The sequence below is a fragment of the Gobio gobio genome, assembly GCF_949357685.1.
Source record: "Gobio gobio genome assembly, chromosome: 1".
Classification (NCBI taxonomy): domain Eukaryota; kingdom Metazoa; phylum Chordata; class Actinopteri; order Cypriniformes; family Gobionidae; genus Gobio; species Gobio gobio.
Window position 1 is genome coordinate 58,180,656 of NC_137097.1, and position 21,479 is coordinate 58,202,134.

At 36.0% G+C, this 21,479-nt stretch overlaps 1 protein-coding gene across 1 annotated transcript; it reads right to left on the reverse strand.

The window, feature by feature from the left end:
- Nucleotides 1–10,539: 10,539 nt before the first annotated feature.
- On the reverse strand, nt 10,540–18,741 carry LOC307127774 (C-type lectin domain family 4 member E-like). The gene is made up of 7 exons (XM_079819202.1): nt 18,632–18,741; nt 15,977–16,081; nt 15,830–15,892; nt 15,683–15,718; nt 12,754–12,881; nt 12,405–12,529; nt 10,540–12,296 (listed from the first exon to the last, which is right to left on the reverse strand). Exons 1-7 carry the CDS (start codon nt 18,696–18,698, stop codon nt 12,146–12,148), a joined length of 675 nt encoding a protein of 224 aa, XP_079675328.1. The 5' UTR covers nt 18,699–18,741; the 3' UTR covers nt 10,540–12,145.
- Nucleotides 18,742–21,479: the final 2,738 nt, after the last annotated feature.

The window sequence follows — 21,479 nt, forward strand, 5'->3', positions numbered from 1 at the left end:
TTTCTAGATGTTGTTCTATAGAAACATTTTTCTGTCTTGTCAGTGCGTATATTAGGCTACATATGATGTATGGTCAATAAAACCCTATAAAGCCAATGTGTCACAAAACAATATGGACATAAGAATGTTAATACCCCAATGTAAATGTTATTAAAATATATATATATTCAATATTTAAAATAAAGCTATTTGTCACTTAACTATCAGCTATACATTCCACGGTTAGATTTCTACAACTGCCTCATTAGTACCCTTACGAAAAAGAAGTAGCCTATACTTAAGTATATTTTAAAGTATATTTTATAAATATACTAATATCAATATACTAGTATAGTAAACTTGTATTTCAGTACTGCTTGGGACTAAATTGACCCACTTTTAGTATATAAAAGTATTAAGTGTACTATAAGTGTAACAGTATTACATTTTAAGTGCACTACCAGGTTTCTCATTTGAACTGCATCTGTACTACAAGTGAACTTATGAGTATAGGCCTACTAGTATTTAATATTTTAATTCAAGACATTTTTTAGTTTATGAAAGTACACTTATACTATCAGTAAACTACTTGTTTAGTATATACTGCAAGTATACTTCTATGTTCTCTTTAAGTGAACATAACATCATACTTATAGTTTAGTATTTATATATACACTCTAAAAAAAAAAAGGTTCTATATTGCACCAAAAATGGTTCTTGGCTCGTAATCATAGGGGAACCTTTTTTAGTGCTATATAGCACCAATTTTGGTGCTTCAGTGGTTCTTCAGCGGTTCTTCAGAGGTTCTTCAGCGGTTCTTCAGAGGTTCTTCACCGGTTCTTTGACTAAGGTGCTATATAGCACCTCTGAAGAACCGCTGAAGAACCACTGAAGCACCAAAATTGGTGCTATATAGCACTAAAAAAGGTTCCCCTATGATTACGAGCCTTTTTTTTTAGAGTGTATTTTTGCACTTTCAGTATACTACTATTTTCAAATGTAGATATTGTTTTTCTATACTTGAAACATACTTTTAACTGTACTTTAATTTTTAAAACATTTTATTATAGCTGCATCCGTCCTTTTTTTATCAACACTTGAATGTGGGTAAGTTCAAACATTTTAAACAAGGGAAAGGCAACATTTTAAACAAAAAGTTGAGAAAATATCATTTTTGAAAAATAATTTTTAAAAAACACAGATGGAGTAGATTGAGTCCATCAACACCCCCAAAGCTTCACAGTCGTTTCCTCTTCATGGGTTTGACATTCAAGATTCATGATTTATATGCTGTTTAATGTTTGATTGCGTGAGCCATAGATATACATAATAAAGGCTAGATGTCTTACGGCGGAGTCTCTAACATCATCACTGGCGGCCATCTTGTCACAGGCAAGCTTTCTGGCGGGCTCTGTGGTGCCTGATGTGAGGTGAGTGATCTGCACAAACACAAATACTCTTATCTCGCTGAAATCTTGACGGATTTACAAATGGTTTGGTTTCTTACAAACGTTATTTACGTGGCTATAATTCTGGATGCTTGAACAAATTATGAATAATTATTCATAAGTATGCAGTGTCATAACTACATCTCTGACGTTTATAACAAATCAAACAGTTTGAAAATTGGTAGAAAATTTTGCAAGTTATGGTCATTTAAAAAGTACACGCACCATTAAAACTATTTTACGAGTGAGCGAGCTGACTGTGACAAGATGGCCGCCAAGTGCGGACGTTGACCTCCATTGGCCAGCAGCGCGGACGAGACATCTAGCCTTTTTTATGTATATCTATGGCGTGAGCCATCTTCTATCACGTGTTTTAGCTTCTTCTTCTCCTGTGTTTTGATCCGGAGATTCTGTTCAAGAATATTTGTCATAGCGCCCCCTACCGTACAACATTAAAATCACGGATAGCTGGAAAATTTTGGGAAATTTGAAGTAAATTCCTATGTACACTGCCAGTGGACTACTAGCCTATACAAAAATTCAGATACTCAGAATTAGGAACGTATCTGTTTTCTATCAATATATATATATATATATATATATATATATATATATATATATATATATATATATATATATATAGATATATATATATATATATATAGATATAGATATAGATATAGATATAGATATATAGATATAGATATAATAGACTACCCAATCAAAAGATTAAACACAATTACAGGCCAAGTATACTACTTAATTATACTTTTAAGTATATCTCGATCAAGTATAGGCCAAATATACTTAGACCTTTCTGTCAGTATAAGTCAAGTATACTTGAGTGCAATTTTAAGTATATTTCTGAGAAGTACATAAAAAGTAGACTGAAAATATACTCTTATTTTTAATTTAAAAGAAGTATACTAATAGAACACGTGAATAAACTTCTTTTTCGTAAGGGTATATCCCCCAGTCTCTACTACTCATATCTCAGTATATGAAGTGTCTTGTTTGTCCAATTAATTTGTACTTTCCAGTTCAGACAAATTTAGTCAAACCCTCAAGACTCACCTTTCAAGATTCAGCTTTACTTCATACGATGTATTTGCAAATGCTGGGGGTTATTCTTTGCTGTATCATTGAATAACATTTGTAAATACTCAGTATTATCAGTTAATCATTAAGTATTTTATTGTCCTTTATTTAAACAGTAACATCAAACATTTACCACAATATTTTCCTACTTATAAATTAACTCATCTTTGTCACAGGTTGTTGCAGGCAAGCAGACGATGAAGATGAATAACGTTCCAACAAGTTTAATAGCATGAATAGTTCTCAGTAAGACAGGCAGGCAGAAGCAACAGACACTCTATAGTCAATACCCAACAAACATATATCTGGTGCTGGGGTTATGAGGTGATAGAAGACAGCTGGTTGAAGAATGCGTGCAGGTGGTGAAGCAGGAAGGATTCTGGGTAATGTAGTGCTGAAGGTGACAGATGATCGTGACAATCTTTGTACATTGGTACAATTTATATAGGATTCGGATGGCTTCTCCTTCTGTTTACATTTTCATAAAGTGATCAAGCTTTTTCCCCTTCATATACTTTTACTCTGCCTTATAATTATGCTTTATTATTTACATTATTTTAAATGTCCTTTTATATTATCTTTATTTTTATTGTCTATATTCCTCTTTGGGGGCTTGCAGACATTTCACACACTTTTATGAAGAACATGGAATCTCACAAATGCTTCTCTCCTTCCTCAAGCAAAAAACATCTCCCCACATTGACTCAATCATTCTTCCATTCAAGACAACACAATCTTCACCCAGAGGATTGTCCGCTGATTTGTGATCATCAGGGGGCAGTGCCCAGAAACTGATAAATAAATAAATAAATAAATAAATAAATACATAATTTTGACCGTAAAGCTGCATAAAAAAAGGCATCATAGTGTATCTAAAGGTTTCAAATTGAAAGGGACATTTTAAACATCAGGTACATTTTTCAACACAGACATTTAAAATAATACTTGCCTAAAACGAACCTTGGTGTCGTCCACCCACAGCCAAACACCTTCAGTGCGGCTATCAGTCAGACCAATCCAATATAACGTGTTTGCGCCAAAAATGCGTATTTGGTTTGCAAGAAGTTTCTACAATAAAAAGTTCTGTCATGAAACTCTGCATTTTCAGAAACCCTCCACCTTCCCCAGCCCCACCTGTCTGTGGGTAATGTATGTATGCTATATTGTACAGCAGCAGCATGTCTTACTTGCTCACAGCAGAGTGTTGTGTATGCACTCTAAAAAAAAACAGTGCTATATGGCCCTAAAAGTGGTTCTTGGCTCGTAATCATTTAAAGGTAAATTTTTGTACCTCTAAGTCAAGGGTAGGCAAGTTCGGTCCTAGAGAGCTGATGTCCTGCAGAGTTTAGCTCCAACCCTACTAAGCCACCACAGTATAAAACTCATGGCTCCCAGTATACATCGCAGCATTAAGTATGTCACCATTGTTGAGATTCATATGCTGATTCTTGATATCTGTGTGCGTCTAAACTTTTTTCTCACTATAATGTATTTAAAAATCAAAATTCAGAATGCCTGATCTGTGGCAAGAACGTATTGATGGTGAATTTTATTTATTAATATTTTTTATCAGTGATGAGTTTGGTCAAACATTTTTCTTCTTGAAAATTTTGTTTATGGCTTCTTTTGATATGAATAGATTATGTGTTTTGTTAACACTGTAACAAAAACCACAAACTCGCATAAAAAGCCAAGAGTCAAACTGCCCAACTAAAGGAAATACTGATCACCATAATGGTGACCAAATATTTTCAATAAAACCAACATCTAAACCTCTGTTAATTCTCAATAAGAGCTTCGATGGATGTCTTTCAGGGTTGGAGCCAAACTCTGCAGGACAGCGACTCACTAGGACCAAACTTGCCTGCCAATTGTTTAATTGTACCCTAGGGACCAATTGTGTACCTTTAAAGGTACAGTTATACGTTTTGTTCCCCAAGGAACAAAATTGTACCTCCACTGTCCCTTTTTTTCTGAGAATGTAGCAAGTCATGTACTTGCTCTGCAGCAGCAGCGTAGCAATAAAAGCAGCAGCATAGCAGATCTATTCCACCAAGACCAAATATATCAACATTGTCATATCCATTACTATACCAAACACTCCTAGTTGTCATGAAAGACATATCGAGATTAATTAATTTGCAGCTTGTTTCAAGTTCAATGTACATCTTTCATCTTAAATCAAACGTTCTAATGAAGTCATATTATATATCTATACCTGTTCCTCAATGCTGTTGATGATGACCAGGTCTCCACCCAGATCCTGACAGCGTTCTCTGCTGCTGTTCCAGTCCATGGTATCAGTGGAGAAAACATAGAATCTGCCTTTGTCCTGGACCCACCTCTCAGGGAAATCTTGCGTGACAGATTTTGAATGTTTAATATCAGCTCCTTGAACTAAATTTAGGATTATATATTCGACATACAAAACTGTTTTGTGTAACATGAGAAGTGTATTTTTTTTAAATTTTGTGTATGACTGCAGCTGACTCTATACATGTCTGAAAATATTCCAGTATTTACTAAAATATTTGACATATGGTTCTAATGTGTTTCTGCATAAATTTACTTGCTTTTTTTTGGACAGTGCTGTGCTTGGGACCTGTTTTCCATATCCTTGTGAAAGATCTGTTCGATTTGAGCATTGTGGTCAACATCTAACATAAAAATAACCAAATTAAAAATCAATTTCTAAATAAACATTGTGTCTGTATTACGTAAACAGAGAGAACATGGAGTTTGTCTATACCTGAATTAGAGCAGTGTGTTACTGGTTCACAACTCTTCAGCGGTTCTGGGCCATTGCTGTAATCTGTAATACAAATAAGATCACACATAACATTACAGCATTCGTATTACAATATAGTAAATATTTTGGGTTACAGTGCATCCGGAAAGTATTCATAGTGCCTCACTTTCTCCACATTTTGTTATGTTACAGCCTTACATGGATTCAATTCTGAACAATGTGAAAGAAGTTTGTTTAAAATCGTTGCAAATGTATTAAAATAAAATAAAATAATTTTTTTTTTAAATTGTACGTAAGTATTCACAGCCTTTGCTCAATACTTTGTTGAAGCACCTTTGGCACCAATTACAGCCTCAAGTCTTTTTGAGTATGATGCTACAACCTTGGCACAGCTATTTTTGGGCAGTTTCTCCCATTCTTCTTTGCATGATCTCTCAAGCTTGTCGGTGCACAGCCATTTTCAGATCTCTCTAGAGATGTTTAATCGGGTTCAAGTCTGGGCTCTGGCTGGGCCACTCAAGGACCTTCACAGGGTTGTCCCGTAGTCACTCCTTGTTATTTTGGCTGTTTGCTTAGGGTCGTTGTCCTGTTGGAAGATGAACCTTCACCCCCGTCTGAGGGTCCAGAGCGCTATGGAGCAGGTTTTCATCAAGGATGTCTCTGTACATTGCTGCATTCATCTTTCCCTCGATCCGGACTAGTCTCCCAGTTCCTGCCGCTGAAAAACATCACCACCATGCTTCACTGTAGGGATGGTATTAGCCAGGTGATGAGAGGTGCCTGGTTTGACGCTTGCCATTCAGGCCCAAGAGTTCAATATTTGTTTAATTAGACCATGAGAATTTTGTTTTTCATGGTCTGAGAGTCCTTCAGGTGCCTTTTGGCAAACTCCAGGCAGGCTGACGTGTGCTTTTTACTGAGGAGTGGCTGAAATGGTTGTTCTTCTGGAAGGTTCTCCTCTCTCCACAGAGCTCTGTCAGAGTGACCATCAAATTCTTGGTCACCTCCCCTTCTCCCCTGGGGCCGGTTGCATAAATCGCTAAGACTAGTCTTACAAGTTAGACATACATTTTTTTTCTTTAAGAATGTTCATAATTTTTTTAAATCAGTTACATAAAAACATAGACTGGCCTAATTTGATACGAAAAGTAAGACTGAATGCCACTTGCCTAACTGCTAGTGGCTCATACTAGATCTTAAAGGGGTGGTAAAACACATTCTTTTGAAGGCTTGACTGTGTTTGTGGGGTGCACTGTAACATGTGTTCATGCTTCGTTTAAAAAAAATTGCCTTATTTTTCATATATTTGACCTTTATTCTACACTGCTCTGTCCCTCCTTGTAAAACGGTCTGATGCTTTCCGGGTTGTATGAAGCCAGTCCCTCAAAAATACGCAGTGGGCTCTGATTGGTTAGCTGGCCCAGTGTGTTGTGATTCGCTAACCGCCTAGTGCACGTCGGAAACGTCACGCCCCTTACCGGAGGCTGTTCAGTATTATGCTGCCTTCACGTGCTATCGGAAATTTGATAATTCCGATTTCTGAAGTCGTGATTACGAGCTCATAGCATTCAAGTTTCAAAATGTGAGGGCGTTCATGTGCAATGTTTACCTAGGAAACTCGTATTTACGATAATTCCGAGAGCACGTGAAAGCAGCATTAGAAACAACGGCGTCAATAAAACCACACCAATCTGAGCCCGAATCAGACCCAGAACATTTGAATGAAGATGATCGAGCAGAACCTGTTCAGTCCTCGAGAGTAAAGACTGCGGATCTATAATGATCGCTACTGAATGGCACTTTAACTTTTGTATTTTTAGAACGATTATAGCCAAATATCTGTTGCAAGAACTAACCCAAAACGAACACTAAGCACTGGCTTTAACTAGTAAGTTGGCCAAATCACACACAGAACCATGTTTAGCATGCCTGTAGATAAACAATACATAAAAGCTCTACTCAAAGAATCATTTACACTAATGCCAGGTTCGCTGTTGAGATTTTAACATTAGTGTTTGTAACATTAGGTGTTCGTTGGATAACGTTAAGTATGAATGAGCATTTAACAGACTGGTTTGCAGAACAGCGTTGTCATCTGTTTACTTCCTTGCTACAACCTATTACAGGAAAACACATCGATGAAAAATAAATCAGACTTACAGGTTGTGGCCCGTGAACAGCTTCTGTTTGTAAATCCAGCTTTCAGGACAAGCCGTTGTGCATATCCTGTATTGAACTCGCGAAGTTTGTGGAAGTTTGTGTTGTCCTCCGTGAAATGTGCAGCGCGCGCGTCGTGCATCCACGCACCGGCAGTGTTTTTTTCACGCAGCTGAAGTTGTGCAAATCTGGCATTGAAATCGCGAAGACGGTGGATGTTTTCCTCTGTTAGATGTGCTTAGATGTTAGATCTCCTCTGCAGGGAGCCCTGCGCGCGCCTGATTCCCCGCTGACTCAAACACATGTGCATATAACATGCTGTATGTTAAACGCTCTGCAACGCACCCCCGTCCCAAGGAAGGCTGAACAGAGCAAGTGCCCCAGACCTGCAATCCGGATGAAAATAACAGCGTTTCCTCGGCATCGCGGCAACAACACCTCCAGCCTAACTAACGTTATACCACAACAGCGCCGCGATACAAAATGGCCTCGCCCCCCCTTATTTAATATTCTCGGAGGAGGGGTTTATGTAAATATTGAGCCTGTTGATGTCACCAACCCTGGAGGAATGTGTGTAGTCGCCTGCTGGCCGTTTGCTGTAGTTCTTAGAAACTGATTTCTTTAAAAGCAAATATCTCCCTTTGCTTTAAACTTTGAACGTTGAAACTTTCCAGATGTTGTTTATGCTCAAGCAGCAACATTACACGCTAGCTAAAGTTAGAATAGTGAAATCGTGGTTTACCACCCCTTTAAGACACTGTCTTAACATAATGGCTTAGTTTATGCAACTGGCCCCTGATCGCTTAGTTTGGTTACTTATAACATATCAAAATGTGGAAAAAGTGAAGTGCTGTGAATACTTTGTACGTGCATAACCTAAAAAAAACCTCTATTAGGAACTTCTATTGTAATATATATTGTATAAAAATGCATGAAGTTGGAAGGTTGATTCACGCTTGATATTTGACTTTTAACTCAATTGATTTGAGAATTAATATTTTAACAAGGCCATTATAATCTCAACAAAGAGTGGAATAAACATGAAACCATTTCAACATTATTGTGTTATGTAAAAACTATTATATGTGCAACCATTTTTTTCACAAATTATGATTGTCCCTCAGTTGTGCCACTAATACATTTGTATCAAAGCGAGTGTACTTAAAAATAGTGTCATTGAAGAACATGTTTGAAATGAATCATGTGACGTGAGGAAAATATATATGGAGCTGAATTGTTGCAAATGTAAAAAAAATTAAATACAATAAATACTACTGCTACCACTAATAATAATCGTATACGTAATGCATGTAGTTAACACACAGCAATGTAAAGTGTACATGTAAAACATGAGGATACTCACACAGGTATACCAGCATCGCATTAGCCAGCAGAGACAGTAAGAGGAAAACAGAGAGAAGAACCACCATACAGACACCATCTCTCTTATCAGCAGAATTTATATCTAAAATAACAATAATAATAATAATAGTAAATTAATCAAATAAAATGTTATGGTGAAATGAAGCTGCTGAAGCAATTAATTTGCAAAAATGAAGTTGTCAAATTGCACTTACCGGTACTTCTTTTTTTATGAGCTGATCTTGAGGTGGCTCTCGGAATAGTGTTGGAATAAATGGCTTCTGACATCTTCTCCAAGTAAAAAATTAAGAACTGAAGAGAAGAATCTGGTTAAGTATTCTTAACTATAGTAGTGATGTTTCCTGCTGTCATTTCCTGTCCCTTGGTTTGTTGTTGGCATCATCTCAAACAATGAATGATAAATGATTATCTGTGGTCAGTGCTTCTTGAACACTCACTTTTTGTGTTTCGTGTCATTTATGGTGTTCCCTCATTGTTGAAATCTTACTCTAATTCCATATTGATGTAATCTGTTACGTTAGACAGAAACATGCTAAAGCGTTTCTTTTTCATCCATTTCTTCTCAAACTGGAGGCCTCTTGCTGTACACAGTGCACACAAATAAAAGCGTTGGTGATAAAGCAGCAACCACAGACCTTTAGACATACATGTCATTAATACAAAATGTACATTCAACAATACATGTTGGTTACTTGACAACATATCCACACTCAAAAAAATGAACTTTCACTGTTGTTAGTTGCACTCAAATCATCCTTGTTCACGTTACTTAAAAAACTCATGTAACTAAATTTACTTAGATTTACTAAGTTGTTTCTACTAAAAATGAGTATTGTCAGCTTTACTTAATAAGTGTTTGTTCGGTCAACTTAACATTGCTGAGTGAAACGAACAAACTGGGCAGTGGATCTGTAGTTCCCAGCATGCTTTAAAAGGGACTGCATTAGGAGAGTAAATTTAGGGATTAAAGTGTTATTTTATCTTTTTCAGTAAAGGGGAAGATGTTGTTAGTTTATGTTAGTGTTATGTGCAGTTATGTTGGACATTTAGAGGAGTTTCTGTAATTTTGTGGTTACCATTTTGCAGAAGAGTGGTGCCTGTGTTTAGGCACTCTTACACTCATTTATTGGATAAACTTCCTGTTCTCAATTAAGTTGTTTTTGTTTCTAAAAAATATTGTTATATTTAATAGTTTTTCTCTTACATTTGTAGAGCAAGTAGTTAATTTAATAAGGTAAATTAAATCAATAAATGTGTTCACCTAACATAATAAGCTTTTATAATTTTAACATAACATTATTAAGTAAACTGCACATGTAAATATTATGTAACAGTGACAAATTTAAATGGTTTGTATTTACTTAAATAAATTTTGTCAGCTTTACTTGACTTTATTTTGTTCATATAACTAAATTGGTATTTGTAAAAATGACTCAATATAGTTGTGTGGAACCACTTGACGCAGCTTTTTTAAATAAATTCAACAAATTATTTTAATTTGAGTGCAGTTATTTAGGTCAAGGTTATATTACTGTACTTATGAGGGAAGTTTGTTGGTCTTTTTGGACCAAATATGTTTTCACTCTGTTTTCTCTTGTGTGCTTGTATTGGTTGGAACAACTGATTACAAAAATATGAATGAATGAATGAATGAATGAATGAATGAATGAATGAATGAATGAATGAATGAATGAAAATACAAATAATAGTTCCCACTTATATTTTAGTAAAATAACATTTCAATTTAATTAAATGATTAATTGATAATTTGATTGTGGTGGGCATAATACATTATGAAATGCTTTACAATGATGATTGCAATAAAAATAGGCCTTTATTTTCAACTCGGGTTTCTATGAGGCAATGTACAAAAAAAAATAATAAAAAACATAAGATGTTTAATTCCAGCTAATATTCATTTTGAAATATCAATAACAATGTTACTTTCTCATAATTGCCAAAGGTTTCCCAGCAAAAGGTGGAGATGTAGGACATTACAGTAGTGGCCAAAAGTGATTTTTGACCTAGGAAAATTGGCTTCTTCACACTTTCTTCAAACTTTTTATCAAATCATTTGTATAAATGTTGTACAGCTGTGAATGGCGTGTAAAAGTTATGTACTCATTCCACATTTCTATTGTATCATTTGTAAAGACGCAATGAAACACATGTCACGCAGTGGTTGAGAACGTAATAAAGGATCTAATTGTGACAGTAGAATTTTAATTAGGGTGACCAAACGTCCTATTTTCCCAGGACATGTCCAGTTTTCAAGTCCTGTCCTGGCCCTATTATAACAATGTTCTATCCATACAGAGGGGGCATACTTTAAATGTATTGAAATTAATAAGGAATCTTTGAGTAAACTTCGAGTATCTTATTGGTGGGCCAAGTGTCCTGGTTTTCCGTGATCAAAATATGGTCACCCTAATTTTAATAAACACTAACTCAGAACGTCAAGATACAAAACTCAAATTGTGTGGTCTTCATTTTTGGCTAAGTGGTCATACCACATTTGCACTAATTTTTTCCAGCCTATAATTCAATAAATCACTCTGTGGCAAAGTATTAGCTATATTATTAGAGGGTTTTAGAGAAAACAGCCAGATGGAAGTCGCTGTCCTCTGCAACCAAGGAGGGTATTGTTGAAATGGCTAAATCTGGTCATTCGGTTTTGGATATTGCTCATGTGCAATACTCATGTGTTACAAAGTCTGTGGGATTATTTAAAAGCGCACTGAGGTCACTACCATGCTAAATGTAAAGTGCTGTGGCTGGTCGAGGAGGACTAGTGAGCATTTTGACAGGAGGATGAAAATCACCTGAATGTTGGACCTCCTCAAAACAGCTTCTAAGGACCTGAATGAGACCTCCAACCTCCAATTTCAACTTGAACTGTAAACCAACTACAAGAGGCTGGATTGTGAGGTTGTGTAGCCTAAAGAAACATTTAGCCTGTTAGTTTTGTAAATGTCAATGTATGATTTATTTCCTGTGAGCATTTTGTTTTTCTATGCCTTCATATTTAATTATATGCTGGAGTTTGCCTTTTCTTGCCAGATAATGCTGTAATTTTAATACAATAGCCAAGTTAAGTGTAGGCTATTCTTTTCCCCAATAATATTTTGATTTAGTAGAACCTGAAGTGTCATTAAAAAAGATTATTGTGCAAATGTCCCCTCCGGACATCACTTTTGGCCATTACTGTATACATTACAAGTCCTTTGACTTCTTGAAAAGAATATATTAATCCACCAGGGGGCAGAATACAAAGGCATAAAATGCACATAAACAGTGACATTGAAAGTCATGAAAGACAATTTAGCATTGATCAAGAACATGGAATCTCACAAATGCTTCTTTCCTTTTTCAAGCAAGAAATATCTCCCCATTTTTCTCCACTTAAATATCCATTTAATACAGCACAGTCTTCACCCAAGGGATCTTCTGCATTATAATCATCAGGAGGTAAGCTCCACCATCTGACAGGACAGAATAAGGACAAAATCCATATGACCGTTGAAACAAATTGTGCCATCAAACAGAGGCCATTCTAAGCACATCAGATTTTGAAATAAAACGGTACTTACGAGAGATGAATGTTTAAGGGGGTGTTGTCCACCCATAGCCACGTCCCCTCAGTCTGGCGGTCAGTCAGACCAATCCAGTGTAGCACCAATGCATCAGAAGTGACTATTTGCTGAGCAAGAAATTCCTAAAAAACAACAACAAAGGGCTGAAATATGACTTTTAGTATGTACGGTGCAACCAAGGTAAAGTATAATGAGCAACCGAGGGTTTCATGCAGGTAATAAAGTGTTTTTATGGTTTTTAGACCTATGCATTGTCTCGTTCAGAGTAGTTAAAAAAAAACTTGAAGTAAAAGCAATAGCTTTAACAAAACCACTAATTACTTAAATACTATTTCTCTATATGTACCTGTTCCTCAATGCTGTTGATGATGACCAGGTCTCCACCCAGATCCTGACAGCGTTCTCTGCTGCTGTTCCAGTCCATGGTATCAGTGGAGAAAATATAGAATCTGCTCTTGTCCTGGACCCACCTCTCTGGCAAAATTTAAGTAACCGTTTATCCAGAATGTATTTATTTGTTATGTGCATTAATTCTTATTGAAAAGTAGTATAAATAATTTTCCGATTTAAAGACACATACAAACATGTACATCCAATATACATATATACACCTATCAGGCATAACACTATGACCACTGACAGTTGAAGTGAATAACACTGATTATCTCTTCATCACGGCACCTGTTAGTGGGTGGGTGGCAGCAAGTGAACATTTTGTCCTCAAAGTTGATGTGTTAGAAGCAGGAAAAATGGGCAAGAGTAAGGATTTGAGCGAGTTTGACAAGGGCTAAATTGTGATGGCTCAATGACTGGGTCAGAGCATCTCCAAAACTGCAGCTCTTGTGGGGTGTTCCCGGTCTGCAGTGGTCAGTATCTATCAAAAGTGGTCCAAGGAAGGAACAGTGGTGAACCGGCGACAGGGTCATGGGGAGTGAAGGCTGGCCCGTGTGTTCCGATCAAACAGAAGAGCTACTGTAGCTCAAATTGCTCAAGAAGTTAATGCTGGTTCTGATAGAAAGGTGTCAGAATACACAGTGCATTGCAGTTTGCTGTGTATGGGGTTGCATAGCCGCAGACCAGTCAGGGTGCCCATGCTGACCCCTGTCCACCACCGAAAGTGCCGGGCATGTAAGCATCAGAACTGGACCATTTTGCCTCAACTTTGAAAAACTGAACTTTGAAAAACAAATCAGTTCAGTGGTAAAGGGCAGTTTCCAGTTTGAGCTCAATTGCGAAATAAAAAAAAAAATTTAGAGACCGTAATCTACGCCTTTATAACATCACGTCTGGACTACTGTAATTCCCTGTACTGTGGCCTGCCTCAAACTACAATCTCTCGCCTGCAAATTGTCCAAAATGCTGCCTAAACTCTGGAACAGTCTGCCCTTCGATTTGAGGTCTGCTCATTCATTAGCCAGTTTTAAATCGGCTCTTAAATCTCATTTGTTCTCTCTGGCTTTTGATTAGATCAATATTGGTCGATTTTATATTATTTATTATCTTATTGTATCGGGTCAAAAGTGTTTATATTGTTTATTTATTGTGTTTATATTGTGTATCTGCCTTGTTTCTTTTTATGCTTTCTTTTATATGCACTTTGTCTTATTGTACAGCACTTTGGCGTAACTCTTTTGCTTTTAAATGTGCTATATAAATATAATTTGACTTGACTTTCTTTTACGTCACGTGGATGACCGGGTGTGTGTGCGTCGCTTACCTGGAGCACACATGGTACCAGGATGCACTATGGGAAGAAGGCAAGCCTGCAGAGGCAGTGGGATGCTTTGGGCAACGTTCTGCTGGGAAACCTTGAGTCCAGCCATCCATGTGGAATTGTGGATGTTACTTTGACACGTACCATCTACCTAAGCATTTTTGCAGACCATGTACACCCTTTCATGGAAATGTATTCCCTGGTGTCTGTGGCCTCTTCTATCAGCAGGATAATGCACCCTGCCACAAAGCAAAAATGGTTCAGGAATGGTTTAAGGAGCACGAGTTTGAGGTGTTGACTTGGCTTCCAAATTCCCCAGATCTCAATCCAATTGAGCATCTGTAGGATGTGCTGAACCATCCGATCCATGAAGGCCTCACCTCACAACTTACAGAACTGATGCGTTGTGAAATGTGCATATCAAAATTTTATACACTCTTGCTGTTTGTGGGTCAATTTGACCCATATAGGACAGCTATTCAAAAGCAACTGTACAGACACAAAATACACTTTGTTGTATCTCAGAGCTCTTCAACTCTAGTCCTGAAGTGCCAGTGTCTTGCTGAGATTAACAACTTCATGAAGCAGTGTTTTGAAATTGGCCATCACTGTATAAGTTGTAAAAGTAAAGTTTAAAACAAGTTATAGAAGTTTATGAACATGTAGGCTACAATATATAATATATATATATTTAAATATATATTTTATATAAAATATACATTTTACAAAACATGTTCAATTCTAAAACCTCAAGAAAATCAAAGCTAAATATCTGAAAAAATTCTGTACCAAATTTTAGGTTGATATCTCAAAAAAAAAAAAAAAACGTACCAACGTTTTCCACTAGATGACATGTAGACTCTTCGATTTCCATATATGGTTTGAGTGATCTGTACGTTATATTTTCGTACTTTTCAAAATATCTATGAAGTAGACATTCTATTCAGAAGTAGTTTGGGCAGTAATGTTAATATTTGATTTGAATTCAATCTCTAAAATGTATATAAAAAACGATATGGAAAGAGTCAGCGCGCTTTATAGTTTGGCACTGCATCACAAATGACGAATCTATCGCTATTTATCTACTGCTCTGTCATCTCTTTTGAAAATCAGTCACCAAATATGAAAATTAGAGTCTGAAAGCTTTAAAATGCTATATAGTTGGTCAAGATTACTTTAGGTTTAGTCTAAGATATTATTGTTCTAAATGTATAAAGGCAAGTGTCCTAAGGGCCAATCTTAAAAATAGTGGTTAAAGGAGTGTAACCAGAAATCGAACAGTGCACGAGGGTTAAAGGAACTGGCTTGGTGCCAGATACCACAGCACATCTTCAGGGGTCTAGTGGAGTCCATGCCTCAATGGGTCAGGGCAGTTTTGGCAGCAAAAGGGGGACCAACACAATATTAGGAAGGTGGTCATTATGTTATGCCTGATCTGTGTATTGTTACAATACAAAACATAAAAAAATATGCTGTATGTTAATTTGAACATACATAAAGAAAGCACATATTAGAACACAAAATTATGCTAAATATGTTGAATAGTGGTAAAATGATATACCTTTATAATTACAAGGGAGTGATGGCTTGTTGACTGCTGTGGTTGTGTTGTAGAATATAGAAGAAATGTTTAAAAAGTCAAAAGTCAGATACAAAATAGAAAACGGTCTTTGAGTAATAATAGTATAAGAAAATGTGGTTTACAAACCTAAGTTTGAGTTGTTTGTCACTGGCTCATATCCCATTATCTGATTTGTGTTGTTGGTGTAATCTGTGAAGCATAAAATAGTACAATAGAAGATAGAAACTGATACACTGCAAACACAACTGATGTGTAACACATGAGGATACTCACACAGGTAAGCCAACACAGCATTCACCAGCAGAGACAGGAAGAGGAGAACAGAGAGAAGAACCATCATGCAGACACCATCTCTCTTATCGCTGACACACTCCTTTTCTGAAAATACATTTGTTTATTAGTAGAGAAATTAATAGCCTTTGAAATAAATCCATTCAATAGTTCTCTAAAGCATTTTTTGTCAGGCAGATCGCAGGTTATTTTGGGCAACCATTCTCATTCTCAAAAGGGGGTCCCACAGGGTCATGTCATGAGACCATTAAAATTCAATTCAATTTGATTAAATTCGATTCACATTTATTTGTATAGCACTTTTTAAAATACAGACGCTTCTACAAAGGTAGCTCTCATGAGCTCAGTGAATTCAAGCGTGGTACTGTGTTGCTGCCTGTGCAATAAGTGGGTAGTTGACATATAGGCAAAACACAATTTTTGAAGAAAAAAATACATATATTAAGGCAGTGTGCAGTCTGATGTTTGAGAAAATATAAGGGGTCACTAATCTGATCAATTCATTATTTGAACATTATTACTGAACTGTGTCCTATGGTGTGACATAGCAAACATTAAGGAGAAGAAAACTCCTCATGAAATCAAAATTGACTCAATGTACTTTGTTAACACACATTACAGGTGCAATACACATAAAAAAAAATGTTTGTCGCGGTAATCTTTAATCAAAACCTGAAAAGTTACTGCCGGTCTGGAATGGCATTCCTTCTCAGATAATGTCAGTTTGACGGCTTGTGTTTGAATATTCTTAACCACTCCCCTCCAACTGTTAGTCCACTATGAGTGAGAGATGGAGAGGAGGAGCGCTGAAGTAAAACCCTGCCCTCTGTTCAATATTCCGTTACTTGGAAATACGTCACAGCAATGAAGAAAACTCAGTTGCTGCTTCCGGTTCACTGGGACTTTAATAATATACAAATAGCATGAGAGAGATTTATCTTAGACACTTTATTTAATACGAAATTATGAATAACAGTATTTTTCCCCATGACATGTTGGACATTTTCAATAAAAATGAGACAAATTTTGCTGTCATCCTTTCAAAACTGCTGAAAATGATACCATTTTAAGATGAGATTTAAGATGATTTTATGATGATTATATCTCCCCTACAGCAATACTCAAATGTTCTTTTAAGATATTTTGAGATAGAGACAAATCAGTGGTTCTTTTATGTGCATCACACCAGAGGACATTATGTCACACTACAGGACAGAAATGGTAGTTAATGCATTAAAGAAAGTGAGGGGTATTACATTAAAGTTTTTTTATTCAACTTTGAATGTGTCAAAGAAGAATTTAATTTTGACACAAACAATATCAACTTGTTGTTTTTTTTTCTTTTAAATAAAAAAACGGTGACTCCTTGACAGAGCACATATCTTTGAAACTTTAACATCTTTTTTTATATTGCAATTAATTTGTTTGTTAAAGCTGCTGTCCGTACATTTTTTGTGTTCAAGGTTTACAAAAATCATATAATGAGAATGTACAACATGAATCCATTTTCCAAACCGTGTTTTTGTCTTATGCTGAATCATTATGGTACACTTATAATAAGTGTTTATATTGGGACTATTTCAGACTGGTCTGGTAGGAACCGCTGCGGAGGAGCACAGTCCCTGCGTGACTCGCCATAGACATAAACAGAGAGAATTAGCTCCGGCTGCAATGTTCTTCCGCAAGACGCATGCAGTTCTGTTTATTAACCGCTAGAGCGCAAAAAGTTACGGACTGCAGCTTTAAAGAAGTCAGATGCAGTGATGTAAAGCACGCCAACACTGGACTCTAGAGCAGTGGAGACATGTTCTCTTGAGTGATGAATCACGCTTCTCTGTCTTGGTTTGGCGGTTGCCAGGAGAACGGTATTTGCCTGACTGCATTGTGCTAAGTGTAAAGTTTGGCAGAGGGGGGATTATGGTGTGGGGGTTGTTTTTCAGGTGTTGGGCTTGGCCCCATAGTTCCAGTGAAAGGAACTCTTAATGCTTCAGCATACCAAGACATTTTGGACAATTTCATGCTCCCAACTTTGTGGGAAGAGTTTGGGGATGGCCCTTTCCTGTTCCAACATGACTGCGCACCAGTGCACAAAGCAAGGTCCATAAAGACATGGATGAGCGAGTTTGGTGTGGAGGAACTGTTATAGCTGTTATAGCTGCAAAGGGTGGGCCAAATCCATAATAAACCCTACGGAAGTTTATGTGCATGTAGGAAGGCGTCCCAAAACTTTTGGCAATAGAGATCATCATAAACACAATTCCAGCTTCATCCCCTTCATAAAGTTAAATATAGTTATATACTATTCAACTATATTTAAATGACAATATTTTTTAGTCTGGGATTCTTTCTTTGTAAAACGAAGGGCAAGAATTCTGGAGTGGAAAGCACCAAAAAGTTTAATGACTTCTCAGATTTAATAAAATGTGAATGATGTTGAATATTGACATGAAACGAGAAAAAATCGATCAAATAACATAACATTTTTAATTTTTTAAGTTCACAACATTGATGGAAATTACAAATACAAACAATACCAAGATATTAATCTTGTGTAATGGCTGAAATATGTATCTTATTTTCTAGACACAATTCAAACTGATTACCAAGATTATATCAAATAGAAATTAGGGCACTTACGTTGATCTTTCTCTGTTGATCTTGAATTGTGAGTTTGAAAAGTATTTAAGTAAATATTTTCAGACATTGTGTTGCTAATGCTGGTTTTCAAATAGAGAACTGCTCTGATTTGACTTGGTTGAGGTGGTCAGATCACACTTTTCTTTCATAATTTCCTGTCAGGAAGTTATTAAGTGTTTGGGACATACAAAAGCCTTTAGGGTTGGTTTTTAATTGATCTGAAGTTTAATTCTCCTTTTCTCTACAACTTTTCATTGTCAGAGATAACATCAGTTTATCAATGACTTGTACAGTTTGTCTATGTGATATAGAACTGTCTGATACACACACAAAAATGTTGTTATTAAAACAATGAAATAGCCACAGCCAGACATAAATCCGATTGCATTGACTATGGTGTTTAAAGGCAGATCTATAGCTGCAAATAAACAACAGTGTAGGCTAATAAGAAACAAGATTCTTGAATTGAGAAACTTAAAAAATATATATTAGTTTGACACCACTTACTTGACACACAATCTGGAACTTTATATTTTAATTCTTGTTTGTCTTATTTTGTGAACCAATGTGAATGTCCTTTACCAACTTAATTTCAACAATAGTGCTTTTGTGCAGGAAATGAAACACTTATGCCGAATCAGCAACACTTTGAAGCAGTCACGAGACATTTATTACAATGGCCAATGAGACTGATCCTTATAAACTCAAATTATACACTTTTGCAATTCTGCAAAAAACTCTTTTGCAAGTTGATTCTTGCAGTGTCAGTACAAAGGTAAACCAACATACCCCGAGTAACCATTGGAAACTAGGAGTTTTGTAACATTTTTCTGCTTTAAAAATATGCTTCATTTTATTTAAATTTATTTTTATATAAGTGATAAATAAATATATTTTATATTTTTCCCATATTTATTTGCCAGAAATTAAAGCCATTTTGAAAACTACAACCTATGAACTACATTTATAAATCAAAGATATTCTAAAAAAAAGTAAAATAAACTAACTAAATATGGCATTTTACAATTTTTTATAGGATATTTCTAAAAATCCGCAGTGCCAATTATTACTACCAATATATTGATATAATTTACACATTATTTTACATATTTTACCTGTACACAGTACATACATACTATAGCAATTATAAAGACTAATGACAATGAATACTAACCCTGAACCTTATCTATGTTAAGTCCATGTAGTTTTCTTTTTACTGCTCAGTACACTTTAAGTGCACATACTATACAATAAATTGCAACCAAAAAATACCATACATAAATATAAAATGAATAAAATATATTTAGATGTAACCAAAATCAATCAATTCTAGTTGATTCATAGGAGATGCATTAATTTAAGCAATGTTGTTAAGACTATGTGAGTCTTAAAGGGTTAGTTCACCCAAAAATGAAAATTCTGTCATTAATTACTTACCCTCATGTCGTTCGACACCCGTAAGTTGATCTACAGAACACAAATGAAGATATTTTAGTTGAAATCTGATGGCTCTGAAAGGCCTCCATTGGCACAATGCACGGTTCACTCTCAAGACCCTTAAAAGGTAAAGACGTCGTTACAAAGTCCATCTCACTACAGTGGTTCTTAAATAACTTTATGAATCGGCGAGAATAGTTTTTGTGCGCAAAAAACCCTAAATAACGACTTATATAGTGATGACGATTTCAAATCACGGAATCATGAAGCTTCGAAGCGTTATGAATCAGTGAGTCGAATCATGATTCGGATCGCGTGTCAAACCACCAAACTGCTGAAATTTGGCGATCCTGCTGATTCGACTCACTGATTCAGAACGCTTCGAAGCTTCATGATGCCTTGTTTTGAAATCGTCATCACTATGTAAGTCGTTATTTAGGGTTTTTTTGCGCACAAAAACTATTCTCGCCGATTCATAGTTATTGTAGAACCACTGTAGTGAGATGGACTTTGTAACGACATCTTTAGTACCTTTTAAGGGTCTTGAGTGAACCGTGCATTGTGCCAATGGAGGCCTTTCAGAGCCATCAGATTTCAACTAAAATATCTTCATTTGTGTTCCGAAGATCAACGGAGGTCTTACGGGTGTCGAACGACATGAGGGTAAGTAATTAATGACAGAATTTTCATTTTTGGGTGAACTAACCCTTTAAGGGGAAAAAATATAAGTGTAATAACCATGTTTGGATCCCCTGAGATGGATGTTAATAGCAGGTGTAAATGGTCTGTTTATGTAATTACAACAAAAAATAGGTTGTGGTAGTCTTTTCTTCCTTATTTTGACGTGTATATATAAGTGATACAATGTCTTGAACAAACACACACACACGTCTATGCAGTCCTCTATTAGTCTGATTCAGTTGAGACCACGCTAACATGTTAATCATCACCACTTCCTGCTCTGGGTCTGAATTAGTAGAACAGAGTGCAAAACCCCTCTTCTTTCAACACACACTCACATTCACAACCTGCACCTGCAGAACTGAACAGCAAAACAGTTAATACATTTTCCATTCACATGCAGCCAATAAATACAACGAAATGGTGTAAATTTGTGAGAAACCAAAATTAATAATAAACAATAGATATCCTTCTAACATATTTGAACTGTTGCACATCATAAAACATGTTTAGTAATTGCCTCTCGTCTCTTTTTTTGATAAGTGTTGCCATGTATACCATTCAAAAGTGACAGTAAAGACATTTATGTTACAAAAGATTTGTATTTGAAAGAAATGCGGTTCTTTTGAACTTTCATCAAATAATTCTGGATAAAAACCAAACATTGATAATAAGAAATGTTTCTTAAGCAGCAAATCAGGATATTAGAATGATTTCAGAAGAATCATGT

What these genes read in the sequence shown, in the direction of transcription:
- LOC307127774 (XM_079819202.1), bottom strand. Translation starts at nt 18,698, where the DNA reads ATGTCTGAAAATATTTACTTAAATACTTTTCAAACTCACAATTCAAGA. An exon ending in ACTCCCTTGTAATTATAAAG is followed by an intron (nt 12,882 to 15,682) that starts GTATATCATTTT and finishes AAATTTTGCCAG; the next exon opens with AGAGGTGGGTCCAGGACAAG. An exon ending in TCAACAGCATTGAGGAACAG is followed by an intron (nt 12,530 to 12,753) that starts GTACATATAGAG and finishes GTTGTTTTTTAG; the next exon opens with GAATTTCTTGCTCAGCAAAT.